The 22,991-nt window shown below is 43.0% G+C and overlaps 1 protein-coding gene across 5 annotated transcripts; it reads left to right on the forward strand.

Annotated features, from left to right (window-relative positions):
- Nucleotides 1-1,719: 1,719 nt before the first annotated feature.
- Nucleotides 1,720-18,051, forward strand: NUDT13 (nudix hydrolase 13). 5 transcript variants are annotated; one of them, XM_058671716.1, is made up of 11 exons: nt 1,739-1,842; nt 2,545-2,687; nt 2,802-2,937; nt 4,848-4,939; nt 8,952-9,091; nt 11,463-11,597; nt 12,332-12,438; nt 13,611-13,736; nt 13,881-13,992; nt 15,018-15,172; nt 17,379-18,051. In XM_058671716.1, the coding sequence occupies exons 3-11, from the start codon at nt 2,860-2,862 to the stop codon at nt 17,586-17,588; spliced, it is 1,155 nt and encodes a 384-aa protein (XP_058527699.1). In that variant the 5' UTR covers nt 1,739-1,842; nt 2,545-2,687; nt 2,802-2,859; the 3' UTR covers nt 17,589-18,051. The 5 variants fall into 5 exon arrangements, with proteins under 5 accessions (XP_004583660.2, XP_058527699.1, XP_058527698.1 ...); XM_058671715.1 differs by having other exon boundaries at nt 1,757-1,842; nt 2,500-2,687; XM_058671714.1 differs by lacking the exon at nt 1,739-1,842 and having other exon boundaries at nt 2,439-2,687.
- The last annotated feature ends 4,940 nt before the right edge of the window (nt 18,052-22,991 follow it).

A 22,991-nucleotide genomic window follows, 5' to 3' on the forward strand; every position in this document is an offset into this window, starting at 1 on the left:
TTGAATATAAATGGTTTGAGTGGTGAATATTAAATATTTTCAAGTTTGCACAGGATTATGCAACAACCATTCTACCAAGCATGGAAAATATTTACACATTTTAAAGGCGTTGAACTGAAAACAAGAAGTTACTTTTGAGAATAATGCTTCTATTTGTAAACAAACAGAATCTGACTTGGCTGTCTGAAGGATCCGTAGAGCTTCGCCAGTCCATGCGTTCTTCCTTCCAAATGAACTTGTCAAGTTATCAAACATGCCAGGCAAGAATGCCAGAAATCTCAGCTTTACTTGGTGAAGCAAGATTCAGCATTTAGGACCTGGAGTTCATTCAATCACAGAATCACAATTTAGTAGAAAGAATAACTCTTCACTTGGAAGGAGCAATGGCAGAAATCAGCGAATTTAGGCTGCAGTTTACTTTGTAAAAAATTTTATTGATTTATATTATTTGAAAAAGAGAGAGAGAGAAACCTACCATCTGCTGATTGATTTCCTTCCTAAATGCCTCCAACAACCAGAGCTGGAGCAAACCTGGAACTTAATCCAGGTCTCCCACAATGAGCGGCAGGGACCCAAACTGTCCACTGCTGCTCCCAGGGTGTGTATTAGCAGAAAGCTCCATGAGAAGCAGTCAGGACTCGTATCAGGAGTTCTGAGATGGATTGCAGGCATCTCAACCAGGGACTTCATCACTGCTCCAAACACCAGCCTCTAAGGAAACTTTTGTTTTAAAGATTTGTTTTATTTTTATTGCAAAGTCAGATATACAGAGAGAAGAGACAGAGAGGAAGATCATCCGGCCAACGGCTCACTCCCCAAGTGGCCACAGTGGCCAGAGCTGAGTTAATCTGAAGCCTGGAGCCAGAAGCCGCTTCTGGGTCTCCCATGCTAGTGCAGGTTTCCAAGGCTTTGGACCATCCTCTACTGCCTTCCCAGGCTACAAGCAGGGAGCTGGATGGGAAGCAGGGCCACCGGAAGTAGAACCAATGCCCATATGGGATCCTGGAACGTGCAACGTGAGGACGTTAGCCACTAGGCTACCGTGCTAGGCCTGTATCCTGTGCCTTTAACAGTCCCAGTTACATTAGGTGCTCATTAGATCAATGTTGGCTGAATGACCTTCACAACGCACTTCCCACACAAGTCAGTTACTTCTGGAATAAAAAGAAAACAAGTAGATTTGCTGGTGGCATTACTTTCAGTCACACAGAATGCCAGCTGCCTGCTTGATTGCAGACTCCACTGCAAAGCCCCATTGTTCCTAACTGGTAGAATGAGCGACAGAATGAGAGACACGGACAAGTAGAAAGGTATCTGATTCACATCCCCGTAACAGCTACTTTTGTGTCTCAAGGTAGATTTAATGGCTTCATCATTTTGTAATTTACAAATGAAGCTAATCCTCCTCTGCCTCCTCCAGTGGCACATTAGTGCCCTTGGTAACAAGATCTTGGAAGAGTTTGCTTTGGATAACAATGTCTGACTTTGCTGTTGAAGCACACAGACAGCATGCCCCAGGAGTTGAATTACGATTCCTAGAAGGCATCTCTAGGAGCAATCTGGGAAGCATGGCAGAGCCTTTTTTCCCTTGTAATACAAAGAGTAGAATTAGGTTTTGCAACTGTGGCTAACACTGGAGAGTTTGGCAGCAGGATTTGCATATTGAAAATTAAACTACATTTCCCAGAATGCATCTTGAAGAGGATTCTGGGGAGTGTGGCAGAATCAGGAAAGGTTCTTCAGAAGAAGGGAAGCGGTTTGAACGTGAAAGGCTGGAATTTCCCGGTTTCTGCTGATTCTTGAGGCCAAAAAAAGGTGCTCCCCCGAAAAAAAGATTTCAGAGTGAGTACAGCGAAACAGAATCCTGTCCAGGGTCTAAGTGGACAAAGGCTTTTGTAGGGAAGCACGGTTGCTTCTACAATTTTAGCTTAGTCTCTCTCAGGGAGAGCCGGGGAATACCCACAGCTTTCCACTAATGCAGCTGCCTCTGTAAGCACAGCTAACCATTTTCTGATCTTTCTTGGAAAGATGTGTAAATGAGAATTTCCTACCTTCACATGCTTTGCCTTAATTTTTGAATAAACAGAGAAAAATGATTCTTTAAAAAGCAGGCCATACAGCTACTCAGCAAGGCTCAAATCTGTGTCCTGGTTGTCCTTGGTGTTACACCCTTCACCCCAGGGACACATCACAGAGGACTCTCTCTTCAGGGCTGACCCGGGCCCCACCTTGCCTGACATGTGCCGGTGACCACGAAGGTACAAGATGGGCTGCTGGTCCTGCTGCTGTGTTTACAAACTAATCCTCCTGGAGAGAGGACCAGGGGCAAAGCACATGTGAATCATTTCTTAGGGAAGGTTCCGAGACACTGTCCATCGTACAGGCCTTGCCTTGTCAGTTAATAATTGTAGTAAAACTAATATTGAGCTTAAATGTAATGCAATAAAACAACATGAGCTCATTTAGATGCAGTGTTACGTTACCTTTCACCTTCATCAGTTTTTGTAGTTTCAACAACTACTTAAAGACCTCTGTGCCCATCAGCTCCTGAGTCAGCAGCCACGGTCATCCATGGTTAGCTCAGGTTAATGTGGTACCAGAAGCTGGGCCAAGAGTCTGGCAGCCAAGTCCAGCGGGTCACACACTCCAGCTGTAGTTATAACGACCACTAAATAGCCTTAGAAGAGGTATGTACACACGCTTAAAATTTTTTTTTGCAGTTCAGAAATGCATAAACTACAAATTAAATGTTAGGTATGAAAATGAATGAGTGAAATAAAAATTACAAATTCTCTTTTCAGTCCTCATCTCTGTCCCCCTCCAAAGGAGTCACTGGTAGCAGCTTGGCAGGTGCACTTCATGCGCCTGTGCCTTCCTTTACGCATTAGACTGTGTCTGCCAGACGAATATCAGCTTTTCTCCTCCAGCTTAACTAAGGTACCTCTGCAAACAACAGCTGTATCTATTCATGGTATATCAAGAGATGTTTTGATATATGTGTACATTATGAAATATAAATCATAATACATTGATCACCTCACCAACTTAGCATCTTTTGTATGTGATGAGGACATGTAAGATCTCTTAGTAATTTTCAAGCATCCAAAGAAATTATGATTCGTTATAGTTGCTATGCTGTACAACACACTGGCAGAAATTATGCATCCTAACTGAAACTTTACATCCTCTGACTAACACTACCCCTTCCCCCACTTGCTTTACTTAATACATTCTGAATATCTTTCCCTTTTACTGCATATGTATTTCTCCTGTTATAGCATTGTTTATTTCTTGTCAATAGTGGGGCATTATTCCATCTGTCATAATTATCAATTAACATTACTGTTGCCTATCCTTTCTCTCCTAGGATAATTTCCCAGGGGTGGAACCACAAGCTGAAATAGCTGCTATTTAACATTTAATCTCCAAAAATGCTGTACCTTCTTGGGAGTTTATACATGAGTCAGAAGTAGTAACCCTAAATACATTTATTCCACTCTATGATGCAAGCCCTTAGGTTATTCAAATGAGAGTTATACCTCTAATGCTGATTCACACAGTGCTTGGCAACCCAAACAGCACACACTGGCTCCTGTGCCGGTTGGTTGTCTCCTCTGCCACACTGTGGAGGGCAGGAATGTTCATTCTGTGCATTTTTGTGCTCCTTAGGGAACCCTGCATGAAGTCAATACTCAGTAAATGCTCGGTTGAATCTCATTTGCTAAATATATTTTACCCTTGGCTAGGACATAGGTTGTCGCCAAAACTATCCAAGGATTAGTCATCAGTGACTCATAATTATGCAAGTAAGAAGTAGGTCTAAACTTCTGCATTCCCTGGAGGGTTTGTAACACAGCCTGCTTCCCTAGGGAATACAGTTGAGGGTGGCTAGTGATTTAACTGTTTTTCTAATGTTTAAGTGGACTTCCTTCGCTTTTTTACTGATAGTATAAAAGGCACTTCTCATAGGGAAGAAAATGCTGACTTAGAATTTAAAAGGAACTATTTTCTGCAGGAAGGGTTTTTTGGATACAAGATTTTCTTTCCTCAATGAACTACCAAAAAAAAAAAAAAAACTTGGATCCATGTGAATTTACACAGCTGCCGTTTGAAATATTTTTCTGATGGCCATGATTTTAATTTTTTCTTATCTACAGGTTCTCATTCTTTCACCTCCAGGGGGACTTTGTTTTTTATGTATCCTGAGAAACTTGGCTCTATTACTCTGGAGATGACATAGACTTTGTGACTTGATTTAATCAGTCATGATAACACCAACTGCTGTTAACACATGAAGTTCCAGACACCAGTGGCTTAATAGGAAAGAAGTTTCTTATCGCTCACAAATAGTCCACTGCTGGGCGTCTGGTTTGGGAGTGGCTTTTCTCAGGGCAAGATCGAGCCTCGGCATCTAATAGCTTTTTCACTTTGGAGTCTTTCAAGTAGAAGGGAGAAGTGGAGAAGGCCGACCCATGTCTAACTACTCCAGCCCCAAAGAGCACCTCACCACTTCCACTCTCATGAACTCTGTCTTGTGCCTTTGCAGGTGCTAGGGAGGAGAGGCACGTAGGCCTTGGCTCTGCTGCCCCCTCCTCCAGTATGAAGGCGGAGTTCCCGTTTACTTGTGGCTAGTTAGCTGATTACTCCCTGTGGCCTTCTGCAGGTGGAACAGAAGAGCAAACAAGTGCAGAGAGGCCAACTCTGTTAGCTAGTTAGTGGTAGAAATGCAGTTTAGAAGTCACCTGAATACTACTGAGTTTCTCTTTCCTTAATCTTACAAAATGATCCTACCCTGGCTTAACATATGAATGCAGATTGTGATTTTGTTAACTTCTCTTTTCTTTAAGGGCCTGATCATGTCCCTGTTTTGTGGAGTGACTTGCAGGAGCAAATCCTTTGGGTGCTATAGGCTGCTGTCAACCTATGTCGCTAGAGCACGGTGAGTTGTGACCAACTTGAGCTCTGATTAGTGTTTCTCCTGTTAAGTTATAAAAATACAAGCATCTCAGAATCAAACTGAGGACTTCATGATGTGTGATAAAATTAACCATGACGAGGTTATTGTATAATTGTTTTTAGTTGGCGCGTTTTTCAACTAAATTTCCAACAATGTCTAAAATGTCTCAAACATGAATGTAAATTCTTGTTAAGACTTTTTTTTTCTACTATGGTACCTGTGGTGTATAAACCAGAACCTGACACATACCAGGCAATGAAATATTATTATTGAGCACATGAATGGCAGCACAAAATCCAGTCAAGTATACTCGTGATGGGATGATACTTAAAATGACATTAAGCATTTCATGAACATTTAGAAAATTAGATAACTATAATCCCACCCCCCATTTAACTAAAGACCTAAGTTAAAAGTTAAGAGTAGACTAGGAAAAAAAATCTACAGAAGATGATTCAAGAACTTTTACTGTAGCCTAGAGAAACTTGAAATCTATGAATCTGAAAACACTAACCTGTGGTGGTATAGTGGGCTAAGCCACTACCTTGATTTTGATCCAAATTTCCAGTTCCTAACTCCAACTTTTGCTAAAGCAGACCATGAAAAGCATTCACAATGGCTGAAGCATTCATGCTGCCCATTTGGGAGACCTGGATTGGGTTCACAGCTCTCAGCATTTGGGGACATAAAACAGAGGAAGGGAGCCCTCTCCCTTTTTCCATGTCTCTATGCCTTTCAAAGAAAGAAAGAAAAATCTAATAAATAAATCATTTATACCATCTCTATACTGTGGCCCAAGAACCCCCAATCTAAGAAATGAATTTCGGGACCAGTATTGTAGCATTGCAGTAAAGTCATCATAGGTTGGTTCAAGACCCAGCTGTTCCACTTCCAATTCAGCTTCCTGTTAATGCACCTGGGAAAGCAGTGGAGGATGGCCCAAGTACCTGGCACTGCACCCATGTGGGAGACCTGGATAAAGTTTCTGACTCCTCGTTCTGCCCTGAGTGTTGTGGCCACTTGGGAACTGAATCAGCAGATGGAATCAAATTCTTTCTCCCTTTCAAATAAATGAATCTTGAATGAGCAAAGAAATGAATTTAATTTGTAACCCTGAACCAATACTCACCTGGGGGCACCTTGCAAAATTTAAATGCAACTACAGTTGTCAAACCCCTTAGGAGGGATGCACTCACAGCATGGCTTCCCCCACATAAATCCTGCCAAACTCGTGTTCCCAGTGCACAGCTTTGAGGGATGTGAGCATGCAGTCCTACAAGAGCAGTAGAATTACAATGCTTGTTTGAGATACTGCTGAATATTCAAGTTGTTGGTACTTCCTCAGATGGGGATTCTAAGAACTGTAACTCTAAGAACTGTAGGATAGTCTAAGAAATTTCTGCAAGTGCTTAAATATACTGAAAAGTGAGCCAAAAGCATGTGAAAAGAATGCTAATCTATCAATAAAGAGTGTTCTTGGCTTTGAAAAGAGTATTTTTATATGTTTAAGAAAAAAAGCCAGGCCCGGTGTGGTAGCCAAGCAGCTAAAGTCGTCACCTTGCACCAGGATCCCATACGGGTGCCGGTTCTAATCCCAGGCAGCCCTGCTTTCCATCCAGCTCCCTGCTTGTGGCCTGGGAAAGCAGTCAAGGATGGCCCAAAGCTTTGGGACCTTGCACCAACGCACGTGGGAAACTCAGGAGAAGCTCCTAGCTTCATATCGGCTCAGTTTTAGCCATTTCGGCCACTTGGGGAGTGAATCAGCAGACAGAAAATCTTCCTCTCTGTCTCTCCTTCTCTCTGTCTCTCCTTCTCTCTGTGTATCTGACTTTCCAATAAAAATTAATAAATCTTAAAAAAAAAGCCTACAAATGAGTATATATGGTTAATTCTTAATATACATATACTAGTGGATAACATGAAGGTTCAAACACAGAATTAAAAACTTTTGTGTAAAATAGTTTTGTGAAATCCAAGAACATTCAGGGTCATTACAGAATTCATGAAAAATGGGTGATACAAAAAAGCTACGCAAGGCATGAATACTCTGCAGCGCCCTCCTGTGGTTGCTTTGGCGAACTGCAGAGTGCAAACAGTGGGCTTGCTGGGCATTGCCCCTTTCTCAAAAAACTGATCGTTGTCTTTTCTGATTTCTAATGAATGACTGTTTTTCTTGTTATGTAAGGAAAATCAAAGTTAACAAAGGAATCCAAATAGCTTCAGTCTTGATCATCTTCGTGTGAGTGGTTCCCATGCTGTTAGAATGGGAGTGACAATGACTTTTCCAAATGGGGCTCCTCAGCAAGAAGAGCATGAAGGGCTCTTGTTTGTGAGTCCTAGCGGGGCCCTGCCTGGGTGTGAGCCTTAACTGGGCGGAGCTCTGGGTGTTTTGCCTGAGGTCATTAGGGCAAAGCACAGGCTGTACTGCCTTAAAGGGAGCAGTGTTTGTTCTGTTTGTATTTGTGAACTTCTGAGCGGTATAGGCCTCTCCTTTAACATCTGTGAGTTTTTGCCCCGGGAAGTGAGGCGTGCAGTCATTGAGAATACATTTGCAAATATCTCGAGTCTTAGAAGATCAGGTTTCTGTTGTCTTCTGTTAATACGGAGCTCACTGTAACCCCTCTGATCATACAGTGAAGACATGCTTCTAAAGATGCCACTGAGGAGTGTTGGTCAGTTTTACTTTGTGTTTTCAAGTTGAGTCAACTTTGTTCATTGGTAATTTTCTAGATCTTACAGAAAATATCTGTAAATATACTTGACATAGTATGCTATGTACCTGTGAATCTGTTTTAGGGCTTTTGATAGGCAGAGACGGTTAACTGCAAAGTCTAGGAGAATCTGCCGGAGACCCAATGCACCTGACTCGATTCCCAAGGCTCCTTTGGAGTAACAGACTCAAGCCACGATTCATGAAGGCTCTGGAAAAATCTAGAACTTAATCCATTAGTATCTCTTTTTGAGAACTCGATCGTAGAATGTTCTTGCCACATTTTTTATTTGGTTACTGAAAATATCACCCTTATTAATACTGGTCAAGCACAGTGTTCAAACAGTGGTCCCTTCAACAGAGAGAAGCACCTGGTGGGTACCAGTGCGGCGGTTAGATCATAATGAGAGTGCACTTTATGTAAACTGTGCGCTTTACCTTCCTTAGATGGAATGAATGGGATTTACTGATACCATAGCATGTGCTCTTTGCAGTAATAAACTCTGCTTCCATCTAAATATTCTGTGGTTGATGTTTTATCATGGTATTTGTTTTTCCCTCACTCCACTACATGTAAATTCTTGCTTCACAGTGTAATATTGGCATAGTATCTTGAGGTTCAATTCAGTAAATATTTTCTGCCCTGGAAGTTAAACTCAATAAATATTTATTGAATTGAGCCATCCCATTTGCTAATTACTGAGGTACAGAGCTGTATGGGGCTAACCCTGCCTTTAAGGAGATCGTAGTCTTCCAGGGGAGACAGCTAACCCCTACAATAGTGCAGCCACAGAAATACGTGCAAGATACGTAGTAGGGCAAAGCAGGGAATAGAATAAATAATTGCTTTAATTACTTAAAAAAAATCTTTTTGGAAGGATTGCCATTTAGGATGTAAATAAAAAGTGTGGTAGGACAGAGATGCAGGAGGAGAAAATGCCAAGATACCCAGGTGGATGCAGAGGCGGGCCCAGCAGCCAAGCCACCGTATGGGATGCTTGCCTTTGGTATCCAAATGTCTGGCTTCCGGGCCTGATCGCACTCCCCTTTCCAGCTTCCTGCTCACAGCCTAGGAGGCAGCAGTTGCTGATGGTTTAAGTAGTTGGGTTCCTGCCTCTCACAGAGAGAGCTGGATCAAGTTCCCAGCTTGCAGCTCTGGCCTGACAAAGCCCCAGCTTTTGCTGGCATTTAGGGAGTGAGTCAGCAGACAGGAGCTCTCTTTTTCCTCTATGCCTCTCAAATACATACCGGTTTTGCAACAGTTTCTTTATTTCCCCAATGCAGGTATCTTTTTGAACTGAAAGAAGACGACGATGCATGTAAAAAAGCACAGCAGACCGGAGCATTTTACCTCTTCCACAACCTGGCTCCCTTGCTTCAAAGGTCAGAAAGTCATTACGTGGCCCCCCGGCTTAGCCTCAGAGGTAAGCTCCATGTAGGCCTGTGGCTTTCATGGCCACTAACTTCACACTGACTGAATCTTTCAGAAAGATTTTTTTCACATTTTTATAACATTTCTGCCAATTAGCTGCTTACTTAATGAACCCTAGCTTACCAGTTAAGTGGATTATAATATAAACCACTAATGTCTTAGCCATGGATCAATAAAACCAGTTTAATACATTTTGTTTTCAGCATCCCCATGCTCATTTATCTATATATTGCGCTGTAATGGCAGAACTGAATAGTCGTGACAAAGGCTGCACAGCTAATACATCTAAAAGCTTTAGAATAACTTTCTAGAGAAAGCTTGCTTACTTCCATGTTAGACCAGCCTCCAAGGAGTTGTACAACTGTTATATAACCTCATTTTAGCTAGAAGGGTCAAAGTTAGAAGTGAATTAAAATGAATCTGTTCCCAAAACTCTTTTACCATTTGTAAGTAGAGATATTGAAGCCATTGGCATTTGATATTCAAAATACCAGCTTTCAGGTTTTTAAAAAAATTCTTTTGTACTATGATTTTCATATGGTGGGACTTATGATTCTTTTATTGAAAGGCAGAATGACAGGCATAGAGGTGGGGAGGAAAGTGAAAAAGAGACGGATCTTCCACCTACTTGTTGCCTCATCAAATGGCCACAATAACTAGGTCTGGGTCAGGCCACAGCCCAAGTCCAGGTCTCCTATGTGGGTGGCAGGAGTCCAAATACTTGGGACACCCTCCCCTGCTTTCTTAGGCACATGAGTTAGTAGGAATACCCATGTTACAAGCAGCAGCCTGACCTACTGTGCCAGTTGCTGACCCCTAACTTTGTTTTATATGCTGTCACCATAAACTGGATGAGTTGGACTACACTGCCTAGGAGTTCCCCCCCCTTGGGTCAGATGTCAGAGTTCTTGGACAGGTAGTTTTCAGCAGTGCCAAAGGTGCTTAACTTTAGAGATGCTACAGTCTTATGCTGTATTATGAACACTGCTTCTTGCACAGAGGGACACGTTTCTTCCCTACACAGTACTTAGTTTGCACAGATTGGAACCTCAGATGTGCGTAACACTGTGACCCACAAAAACAGCACAATCTGGAGATTATAGAACTGAATTAATCTCTTCCATTTAATACTCACGGATTTCATAATCTAATCCTCACACAGCTTGTGAACTAGAGGATGTGTTCCTTCCATAAAGTCACACAGTGTTACTCAGAATTTCTCATTTAGTCAAAACTGCTTACACTGTTGAGGGAGACACTGAGGCCTGGATAGATTGGGTGATTAGATTTAGGCTCCACAGTAACTAAGTATAGGTGGTGACTTTCAGTCTAGAACAGTTGACCCTTCATATCCTCTGTCCTGCATCTATGGGTTCAACCCACTACAGACTGATGATATTTGGGGAACATATTTGGGGGTAGGCCCTTGGCACAGTGATTGAGATGTGGACAGTGTGTCATGAGTGCCTGGATTCCAGTGGCTCCACACTGGTACTAACTTCCTGCCAATGCAGCACCCCCTAGCAAAGCAGTAGCAGGTGATGGCTGAAGTACTTGAGTTACTGGAGGCTGATACTAGCATTTGGGGAGTGAACCAGCACATGGAAGATTTGGTTTTCATATCAATGAGTAAGTAAACTAGTGTGGTGTTCGCATTAAAAATTAGTAGCTTTAAGGGCCATCATTGTGACACTGTGGATTAAGTTGCCACCTGCAAAGCCACAGCATCCCATATAGGCACTCATTCAAGTCACTGCTGTTCCACTTCCAAGCCAGTTCCTTGCTAACACTCCTGGGACAGCAGCAGCAGATGGCCCAAGTCTTTGGACTCATGCACTAACATACAAGATCTAAATGAAGCTTTTAGCTTCTAGCTCCAGCCTGGTCCAGTCCTGGCTGTCATGGCCCTCTGGAGAGTGAACCAGCAGATGGAAGATCTTTCTCTGACTCTCTTCTTCCTGTAATTATGCCTTTAAAATCAAATATATCTTTTTCAAAACGGCTTTAAATGACAGGTGATTTTAAAAATTAGCAGTGTTCCTTAAAAAAAAGTCACATCTGTATGGAATATGCAGATTTTTCTAGTCATTATTTCCTGAACAAAAGAGTACAACAAACACATACCATCTACATTGTCTTAGTATAAGTAATCTAGAAATGACTTAAAGTATATGTGAGAATGTACATAAGGTACCCCAGTATTCACCAGTTTTGGTATCTAAAGGCGGTTTTGGCGTTAATCCCCCCTGGCTACCATTGAGTGATTGTATGCCTACTAAAGTATATGATTTCCTCTAAGATTATTATGGTTGTAGTGATTTAAACTCTAATCCTCATTACTGTCGTCTCTTCGCCTTTCTTAGAGCTGGAAAAGCTCCTGATGAAGTGTGGCCAGGACACACAGCGAATAGAAGATTCCGTGCTGATTGGATGCTCTGAACAGCAGGAAGCATGGTTTGCTCTGGATCTGGGACTCAATGGCTCCTCTGCCATGAGTAGTGCGTAACCGTGCTCCTCCTGGTGCAGCCCAGCAGTTCTCACTTTAGGATTTCACATAATAATTAAAAAAAAAATTGAGGAATACATAAGTGATCAACTTTTTAGTTAAGTAAGGATATAAAAATACTGTATCATGTCATCATTTAAGACATTTTAATGCTTTCTTTCTAAACTAAGTTGTGTGTACATGTTTATTATATTCTGTGCACTTTGATACATGTTGTATCTTAAATGTTTCATAGGAGATGTTTTCAAATTCATGACATCCTTTTTTTTTTTTAAATCAGTGCTGACAGATAACAGTGTTCTGGAATTATTTTTGGGTCCTCAGACCTGCATTTGGGAACCAGGTTGCTATAGGGTCATGGCTCCCCTCAGGCTTTCCTGGGGTAGTGATGTGCTAGTGAGGGCCCCTGCATCTCTTTTCCAGGGATAGAGTGTGACTCAGGCACATGTTCCGACCGCCCTCAAGAGGACCCTCAGCAACAATGTTTCCTAGACTGGCCTGAATCTAAGAATCACCTGGTGCTGGTTAAAACAATAGGTTTCGGGGCCTCATGCCATACCTGCTGCTTAGGAGTCTGCAAGGCAGAGCTTGGGAATCTGTGCACTTTTTATTTTCTCCAGGGGAGTCTTATTTGGCTGGTCTGTCTGGGAAACATGTTAGATTGGAAAACGACCTTGTGGCCAAATTTGTTTGACATTGACTTGTCTCTTTTTTCTAATTTTCTAGCCTCCTTACAGAAATCTTCAGTGGAGACAGAGCTCAAGGGGTCTTTCATGGAGCTGAGGAAGGCCCTCTCTCAGATAAGCATGAAGGACATGCCCTTGCTTTTCACGGTAGATCCTTTCTCACTTCTGTAGGAAATTTCATTGTGCTGTGTACAGGCAAGTCTGCGTGTGCGTACTCAAGGCCAAGGTGACATCTGGTTTCTTCTTTTGCAGATCATAGTTTTTGGCAGAACTGCTGTCAAGACCGTTTTCTCTCATGCACTATAGATATATGGCAAAAAGCCATGCAGGGGGCCCAGTGTGGTGGCCTACTGGTTAGAGTCCTCACCTTGAACGTACTGGGATCCCATATGGTCGCTTGTTCTAGTCCCGGCTGCTCCGCTTCCCATCCAGCTCCCTGCTTGTGGCCTGGGAAAGCAGTCCAGGACGGCCCAAAGCTTTGGGACCCTGCACCCGTGTGGGAGACCTGGAAGAGTTCCTGGCTTTGAATCAGAGCAGTACCAGCTGTTACAGTTGCTTGGGGAGTGAATTATTGGACAGAGGATATTTCTCTGTTTCTCCTCCTCTCACTATATATCTGACTTTGCAATAAAAATAAATAAATCTTAAAAAAAAAGGCCATAGAAAAATCGGCCTTATAAATGCTGTTACTGGCCCACAGCATGACATACATCAGCATGCTTTTCCTATGAGGCATAATTTTAAATTGCTTTAATGACCTCAGCTTTAGATATCATCTGCTTAAGTGTCTTGGTAATCCATTTACTTTTTTTTTTTAAGATTTAAAAATTTTTCAAATTGGAAAGTCAGATCTACAGAGAAGGAGATATGTACGCTGGTTCACTCCCCAAGTGGCTGCAATGGCCAGAACTGAGCCGATCTAAAACCAGGAGCCAGGAGCTTCTCTGGGGTCTCCCATGTGAGTGCTCCACTTCTAATCCAGCTCCCTGCTTATAACCTGGGAAAGCAGTGGAAGATGGTCCATGTCCTTGAGCCCTTATGTCTACATTGGAGACTGAGAATAAGCTCCTGTTTCCTGGCATTGATTGGCCCAGTAGCAGCCATTGAGGCCATTTGGGGGGGTGAATCAGCAGATGCAAGATCTGTCCCTCCATCTCTGTGTAAATCTGCCTAATAAAAATAAAATACAATAAAAAGTAGATGAGCTCTCAAGGCGTTGCCATCTCCCTGTGAACTGCTGTGAGTACACAGGCCTCGTGCTGTTGTGGGTGATCCCTGCAATCTTTCCGATGAAGCCAGCTCTGTCATTGTGTTTCCAGGCTCAGGCTCTTCTCAGCTGGCATGATTCTCACCAGTTCTGCAGCCGCAGTGGGCAGCCCACCAAAAAGAACATGGCAGGCAGCAAGCGTGTGTGCCCCTCCAACAACATCATCTATTATCCACAGGTAGGCACTGTTCTAAGAAGACGGTGACCCAGGAAGGGTGTGCGCCACTCTGTCCCAGGGCAAGAAGCCCACACAGCTACTGCCTGCTCTGTGTCCACCTTTCAGTTCACCAGCAGGTCCTCAGTTTCCGTTACCCTCTCCTAGATGGCTCCTGTGGTGATCACTCTGGTCTCGGACGGACCCCGATGCCTGCTGGTTCGCCAGAGCTCCTTTCCTAAGGGAATGTACTCTGCCTTGGCAGGGTTCTGTGATATAGGTAAGTCTGAGGGGCATCCACACATGGCACGAAGAACCTAAGGCCTTATTAATAGGTACTTTTGCTGTCGCCGTCATGCGTGACATCTGCGGCATAATCTTCCATACCATTCCATGGAAACTGCTGACAGAACTTTCTAATATTAGGCCAATTTCAGGCAACACAGCACAGTTGAAAGAATCACACATGATAAACACTTTTATGCTTAACACCTAGATTCCAAAATGTTTTGACTACATTTTCAAATAGCCATTCACATATTCATCTGTATTTAGTCAGCTTTTTGCTACTTTGAATACCTAAGAAGAGCTTTTTAGCAAGGGGAGTATTTCAGCTCACAGTTTGGAGGCACACAATTCAGGACTGGCAGTCCTGTCAGCGTGGAGCCTGGAGGAGGCTGGCCAGGTGGAGCGGGAACGGAGGAACTATCACATGGCCAGTCAGACAGCAGAGAGAAGCAAAGCGAATTTACTTATATAACCAACCATCTTTTGGGAACTGGGGCAAGTCCCTAGTGAGTTACAGGCTTTCCACTTGGAAGCCATAGTTAGATCAAGTCTCCACCCTTACTCCTGTGATGGCTAACAGCCTTTACACATCTGCAGGAGTTTGGGAGCCAAGTTATGTTCAATCCACAACACCTTCCATCAGTTTTTCTTGTTTTTGATGCAGATTGCAGACATCATTGCACTGCTCCCCAAATAGTTCAGCAATGTGTAATATCAAATAGATCTTAATATTTATTCATGGTTTGGTCTTTTTCTTCTGAAGATGGTGGGCAGCAGAATTTTTCGCAAGGCTGAGGGCAGTAGCCTCTCCCTCTGCCATCCTTATATACCTAGCAGGCTTAAGCACTACAGCTGAATATCCAGCTCCAGTCTGGATTTCTGTTATTGCACAGATTCAGGACACTCCCAAAGGTACCTCACTCAAATCTGAAGTCAGTTTTGCATTCCTTTCCAAATGGGGCTATCATGACATAGACACTTGATATGGCCTGTTCTGAAGTCCTCGGAATGTTGCAGGTGAAAATGTGGAAGAGGCTGTTCGTCGGGAAGTTGCTGAAGAGGTGGGACTGGAGGTGGGAGGTCTGCAGTACTCTGCCTCTCAGCACTGGCCGTTCCCTAACTGCTCTCTCATGATGGCTTGTCACACAACTGTGAAGCCAGGGCAGACGGAGGTAAGCCCTTGTTTCCCTGAGCTGGGTGCTTCTTTGGCTTTATCTTGTCTACTGGCCAGCACTCTTACATATTTCACATCCATCATGGTCTTGGTCATACAAACATACATGACGTAACTCCAAGGAATCTGCAGTGCAGTAAACAATCATCATCCTCCCCTGAACATCTTCCAAGTATGAGACTTTTTTTTAATAGATTTATTTATTTTTATTGGAAAGTCAGATATACAGAAAGGAGGAGATAAAGATCTTATATCTGCTGGTTCACTCCCCAAGTGGCCGCAACAGCCCTGAGCTGAGCCGATCTGAAGCTAGGAGTCAGGAGCTTCTTCTGAGTCTCCCGTGCAGGTGCAGGGTCCCAAAGCTTTGAGCCATCCTTGACTGCTTTCCCAGGCCACAAGCAGGGAGCTGGATGGGAAGTGGGGCTACCAGGACATGAACCAGTGCCCATATGGGATCCCAGCATGTGCTAGGCCAGGACTTTAGCCACTAGCCTACCATGCTGGTCCCAAAGTATTTTTTTTTTTAATACTTTATTGAGGGACAACTGACACACAAAACGCTGTGGTTAAGGAATGCAACTTGATGAATTTGGAGGTAAGCATACAACTATGATACCATGAAATTATCAGCATCAATGTGATATATTTATCCATTGCATCCAAGTTTCCTCTTGTTCCTTTTTTTTCCTTTTGACAATAAAATGCTTAATAGTTATCCAATTAGCAAAAGTTTATGTATATAGCAGAGCATTAATTGTAGGCCCTATGTTGTACAGATCTTGAGCATGTTTCAAATAACTGAAACTTACTGCCTTTTGAGCAACACCTCCCCTTTTGCCCTCTTCCCCTAGCTCCTGCAAATTACCACTCGACTATAATCCTATGTTTTTCACTATCCAAGATTCTACATGTGAATCCAACCAGGTTTTGTGTCTAGTTTATTTCACTTATTTTTAGGTTCACTGTCTTGTTTAAATGCAATTTTCCTCTTGGTAAAGCTGAATAATATTCCATTGTATGTATATGCCACATTTTCTTTATCCACTCATCCATGTTGGATAATTCAGGTTGTTTCCATATCTTGGAATGAACATAAGAGGATGGGAATCTCAAGTTTCAGATTTCAGTTCTTTTGTACTTATACACACAAGTGGGATTGCTGGACCATATAGTCGCTCTGCGTTTGTTTATTTATTTTCATTTATTTGAATGACAGTTATGGGGGAGAGGTGGTTCCATTCTGTGATTCACTTCCCAAATGATTGCAATGGTCAGAGCTGTTCAGGTCCTTTGCCAATTGTTAATAGTTTAGTTTTGTTTTCCTTTTTTTTTTTTAGTATTGAGTTGTAGATGTCCCTTACGTACTCTATATGTATTAATTGCTAATCAGATATATAGTCTGCAAATATTTTCTTTCATTTTGTAGACTTCTTTTTCCTGCTGTTCAATTTTTGATCTAGCTCTCTGCTGGTAGCCTGGAAAAGCTGCAGAGGATGGCTCAAGTGCCTGGGCTGCTACCCACGTGGGAGATACAGAGGAAACTCCAGGTTCCTGGCCTAGCTCTAGCTGTGGCAGCTATTTTGGGAGTGATCCAGTGGATGGATCTCTCTTGATCTCTTCCTTTCTCTGTAACTCTGCCTTTCAAACAAACAAATAAATCATATATACGTAAATACATATATGTATATATGTATTTAGGGCCTGGTGTGGTAGCCTAATGGCTAAAGTCCTCACCTTGCATGCACTGGGATACAAAATGGCCACTGGTTTGTGTCCTGGCAGTGCTGCTTCCCATCCAGCTCCCTGCTTGTGGCCTGGGAAAGCAGTTGAGGATGGCCCAAAGCCTTGGGACCCTGTACTGTGTGGGAGACCTAGAAGAAGCTCCCGGCTGCAGATCAGCTCAGGCCTTTGCAGACACTTGGGGAATGAAATCAGTGGATGGAAGATCTTTCTCTCTGTCCTTCTGTCTGTAAATCTTTTTCCTAATAAAAATATATCTTTTTAAAAATGAATTTCTTATAAATATTTTTATGTATAAATATTTAATTCTCATCTCTTAATTACATCTCTTTGGCATTTGCGTAATAACTTCTAGTTATTATCTTCTATGACTACGTAGTTCTATAGCCATTGTCTTATTAGTTTTGACTTTTAAATTCTGAAGCTCCTAACCTTCTATCTTTCCTTCCTTATATACCTTTCAGATTCGGCTGAACTTGAAAGAATTAGAGGCAGCTGCCTGGTTCAGTCGTGACGAGGTGGCTGCAGCCCTAAGGAGAAAGCACCACCATCTTGGTCGACAGAATGAGACTGTCCCATTCTGGGTGCCCCCTAAGTTTGCTATTGCCCACCAGTTGATTAAGGAATGGGTGGAAAAACAGACCTGTGCTTCCCTGCCTGTTCAGTCCAGGTGAACCTGTGTGGAAACCCTCCTTGATTTTCCCCAAGGAGATACCAGAGACTGACTGTAAAGAGGAGATGATGCAAGACCCACAAGACAGAGAAGAGGAGCCTATCAGCAGCATTAAGGAGGCAAGTTCTTACTAACAATTAAATAGGCTGGTATGGAAAGAAAAGAACAGCTCATGAGGCGTCAGCCACCCAAATCCGAGGGAAGGCTGAAGCCTTGGATTGGATGCAAATCTTGCTCACCTATTTTCTCCAAGGTTTACGAGCAAGTATCTTCAGGATGTGGCTTACTGCCAACATTTTCACGCCAACGGACAAAATATGACTGGGGGTATTTTAGGTTAAGTTTTGACCTTCGTGTTAAAAATATAATCCCCATGTCACTACCGACTTAGATTTTATCCTCACAAAAGTACAAAGTATAGAACAACCTAACATTTTTGAGTTGTGTACAGGTATATTCTTACACATAGTTAAAAAAAAAAAGCCATATTTCTTTGGGTCTTCTGAAGGGATGAGTCGAGTGGGACCTCCAGTCTTTCTCAGAGCACAAGGAATAAATCAGATGCAGTGAAGCTGTGCTTTGGCAGCCAAAGCCTGGGGGGATCAGGATGGTAAAGGCTGACTAGTTCTCAGCTTTGTCATTTCCTCAGTCTGCGACTCAGGGAAAAAACTACCACTTCACCTTGCCTGTTTTCCTAAATGCAAAACATTTAGGAAACGGCCACGGGCATTTGCTTACCCAAAGTGTTAATAAATATTAACTAAGGGAAGAATGAGAATAAACAAATGTCATAGCTGAACCACTTCTTGAGCCTCATGGGATAAAATATCATTTACATATGTCAATCCTGTCTTGTGACAATAGAGTTGAGTATATTTTGGGAAAATAAAATTTTCAAATCTTTGCTAAGATGTACTTTTCTCTGTCTTCTTATTTGAGGAAATTCTAGGAAGTCAGAATTGGAGTAGGGGCAGCAAAGATGCTTTTACTGGTGTGAGAGACATTTAAGTCCACTGTGTGGAACAACTGAGGCAACACTGTTGGAGGAAAAAGAGATCTTTGGATTACTCTCCATGCTAATTTGGGATTCAAAGACAGAAGTCCCAGGAATCCTAGGACCAGTCACACATCAGGGTGCCCTAGGGCTAAGTAAAAGACATCTAGATTTAGAAGAGTGGAAGCACTGAGGGGCAGTATCACGGTCTCTCTGGCTAAGGGCCACCTGAGACTCTGGCATCCCTATTAGAGTGCCAGTTTGCGTCCTAACTAGCTCCCTCCTAAGGCGCCTGTGAAGGCAGCAGAAGATGGCCTAGGCACTTGGGTCCCTGCTACCCATCTGGAAGACTTGGGCGGAGTTGTAGGCTCCTGGTTCCGCCTGGTTCAGACCTGGCTGTTGCTACCATTTAGGGAGTGAGCCAGCAGATAGAAGATCTGCTCTGTCACTCTGCTTTACAAATACATAAATAAATCTTAATTCTCTAAAAAAAAAAAAAAAAAAAAAGGATTGAATTATTTACTTGAAAGGCAGAATTTGGGGGAGAAAAACAGAAATCTTCCATCCACTAGTTCACTCTCTAAATGGCTGCAATGGCAGAGCTGGGCCAGTCTGGAGCCAGTAGCCAAGAACTTCTTCCTGGTCTCAGGTGGGTGCAGAGGTCCATGTAACTGGGCCACCAATGCATCAGGGAGCTGGACTGGAAGTGGAGCAGCTGGGACTCAAACTAGCATACTGCAGGTGGAGGCTTTACCCATAACACCACAGCACCAGCCCAAATATATTTTTTTTAATTGAAGCCCTAAATTTCCTTGTGATCCCAAAGAGTCATTGGCCTCTTCATAGCCAGGAAACCACCACTGCTTCAGGGAAAACCAAAGTGTTTTCATCAACAATTGCTGAGGGATGATATGTAATAGGACCTGATTGTCCTGTTATGCTGGCAGTTTGCTTTTACCTAGGTTGAACCTGGAATGTAGAAGAGAAAACAGAGGCTCTGAGATTTCTTCATATCCAGCAATAAAACAGTTCAGGGTCCATGTTATTACTGCCTGTAAACCTCCTCTACCCCTGCAGGTGTGTTTGTGAGCACATGAGTCCACGGCCAATCTGAAAATAATGATACAAAGGGGAGTGTGCAGGTTTCCTGGTTATGAGTTTCTCAAGCTCACTGTGGAGTAACTGTTTGGTTTCTGATTAATGTGGATTTCTGGAAGAGAAGACAGTGGCTAACACAGGCTCTGCAACATTGAACTTTGTTTCCCAGATGCAAGTGGGAAGAGAGCTTTGCTACTCAACTTCAAGACAGAACGCAGGGAGTAGGTACTGAAAATAGCAGAATACTAACAGAAAAGAACACAGGGCTACTTGGGCCAGGGAGTATGAATTAGTCCTTGAAAAAAGTGTGTGGACTTTAACTGGGATTAAAAAATAAGAGTTGCTTTGAGTAGAAGAAATTTTGAAAGTCATGCAGGTCTTCATAATGTACATTTTACATGCAATATATGAAGCCTCCTCCCAAAATAAACGAAAACGAATTAAAAAAAACAAAACAAAAAAACGAAACAAACAAAAACCCCACTTATTTACTTGAAATGCAGAGTTGGAGATAGGGAGAGACCAATTTCTTCCATCTGTTGGTTTACCTCCAAATGGTCACAACTGCTGGGGAAGAGCTGGGCTCAAAGTCCAGGCTCGGCTTCTGCTTCCAGCAGGTGACGGCTCCCACACACGGGTCCTTGCCACCCACACAGGTGACCTGGACGGAGTGCTTGGCTCCTGGCTCTGGCATGGCCATCCACAGCTGTTATTGGCATTTGGGATGGAACCAGTGGGTGGAACATATTTGCCTGCCTCTGTCTCTCTTTCAAATAAATGAAAATAAAATATTTAAAAGAGTAACTACCATTATTTAAACTGTGGCCCTATGAAATTTAAAATAATTTTTTTTTCTCTGACACTTTCTTAAATCAGTGTGTAACACCTTTCCTCTTGTTCTGCTCCTTCAATCAACCTCCACAAACAGAAGAGGAAGTGCTGCAGTTGGGTATAGCACAGTTGGCTTTCATTAGCTTGGGATAGCAGATTCCCATTAAAATGTCTACTATTTCATTCTCCCAAATTCTCCATGGTTGCTACAGAGGGGACATTATAAGCTGGCTCTCAATCTCTGTTGGTTCCGCATCCAGGGATTAAATCAATCATGAACAGAAACTTTTCCGAGGAAAAAACTGGATCTGTATTGACTATAGACAGTACATTTTTTCCCTTGTGATTAGTACCTTAACAATACAGTATAACAAGCAATGATACAGCATTTAACTCTTTTTTTTTAAAAGATTTATTTATGATTATTGGAAAGCCGGATATACAGAGAGGAGGAGAGACAGAGAGAAAGATCTTCCATCCGATGATTCACTCCCCAAGTGAGCCGCAATGGCCGGTGCTGTGCCGATCCGAAGCTGGGAACCAGGAACCTCTTCCGGGTCTCCCACATGGGTGCAGGGTCCCAAAGCTCTGGGCCGTCCTCGACTGCCTTCCCAGGCCACAAGCAGGGAGCTGGATGGGAAGTGGAGCTGCCGGGATTAGAACCGGCGCCCATATGGGATCCTGGGGCGTTCAAGGCGAGGACTTTAACCACTAGGCCTCGCCGCCGGGCCCAGCATTTAACTCTTACAAGACATTACAAATAATCTGGAAGGAGCATGAGCCTAGGCTAGATGCTACATTCCACAGCATCAAGGAGAGGAGGATGCTCAGATGTAGGTTTCTATTGCAGTGGGGATGGAAGTCTGGGGCCATTCCCTTCACAAGGACTCTCTGCACCTACCCTGGCAACTTGAATTCACAGGGCAAGATGCAGTAAGGGCACATGTCTGCTGCATACAGCAATAAAGCAAGCACAGAGAACGGGAACATTTGTAGATGAGACATGATACACTATTAATTTTAGGAGAAATATGATTATCACCTCTTAAGATGTCTTAAGACATTTTGGGGTCAGTGATATGGCTCAGCAAATGAAGCCACTGCCTGCAGCACCAGCACCCGTGAGTCCTGGCTGCTCTAATTTTGTGACCCAGCTCCTTGCTGACACCTGGAAAAGCAGTAGAGGATGGCCCAAGTGCTTGGGCCCTTGCACCACACAGGAGACCCCAGTAAAGCTCCAGGCTCCAGACTGGTCTGGCCCAGACCTGGCCATTAAGCTATTCAAACCAAAGGATGGAAGATCTCTTTTTCCTCTGTTTGTCTCTGTCTACCTCTCCCTCTCTGCCTTTTAAAACATATAAACAAACCTTTAAAGAAAAAATATAAATATTTCATCTTTGTAATATATCAGTTATATTAAATATAAAAATTCTATCAATTAACTTAAAGTATCAACATTTAAAATATCCAACACAGGTAAATCCAAACAAAACAACTAACAAAAGAAGGCAGGGCCCAGCACTGTAGCTTAGTGGCTCAAGTCCTTACCTTGCATGCTCTGGGATCCCAACTGGGCACTGTTTCTAATTCCAGAGGCCCCGCTTCCCATCCAGCTCCCTCCCTGTGGGCTGGGGAAGCAGTGGAGGATGGCCCAAAGCCTTGGGACTCTGCATCCACGTGGGAGACCTGGAAGAAACTTCTGGCTCTGGATTGGCACAGCTCCAGCTTTTGCAGCCGCTTGGGGAGTGAACCATCGAATGGAAGATCTTTCTCTCTGTCTCTCCTTCTCTCCGCGTATCTGTCTTTTCAAATATAAAAACAAAAACAAACAAACAAACAAACGGGCAAATCCACAGAGGCAGAAAGTAGTTTCTAGGGGCTGGGAAGGAGGGAAAGGGTTGTGATCTTTAGGGATACAAGAGTTTCTTTGGACAATAATGAAAATTTCTAGAATCCAGATAGTACTAAAGGTAACACAATTTTGTACATGTAGTAAATCCCACCAGACTGTGCAATTTATTATTATTTCGTAAAGATTTATTTATTTTTTTGGAAAGTCGGAAATGTACAGAGAGGAGGACAGACAGAAATGAAGAACTTCCACCTGCTGATTTCACTGTCCAAGTGAAACAATGATCAAAGCTGAGACAATCCAAAGCCAGGAGCCTGGAATCTCTTTTGAGTCTCCCATGTGGGTGCAGGGTCCCAAGACCTTGGGCCATCCTCAACTGCTTTCCCAGGCCACAAGCAGGGAGCTGAATGGGAAATGGGGCCTCCAGGACAAAAACTGGTACTCATATGGATCCCAGTGCATGCAAGGTCAGGACTTTAGCCACTAGGCTACCACTTCGGGTGCTACACTTAATTTTCTTTTTTTTCTTTTTTTTTTTTTTAAAGATTTTATTGTTATTGGAAAGCCGGATATACAGAGAGGAGGAGAGACAGAGAGGAAGATCTTCCATCCGATGATTCACTCCCCAA

Source organism: Ochotona princeps, chromosome 13 (assembly GCF_030435755.1).
Source record: "Ochotona princeps isolate mOchPri1 chromosome 13, mOchPri1.hap1, whole genome shotgun sequence".
In the NCBI taxonomy this organism is placed as follows: domain Eukaryota; kingdom Metazoa; phylum Chordata; class Mammalia; order Lagomorpha; family Ochotonidae; genus Ochotona; species Ochotona princeps.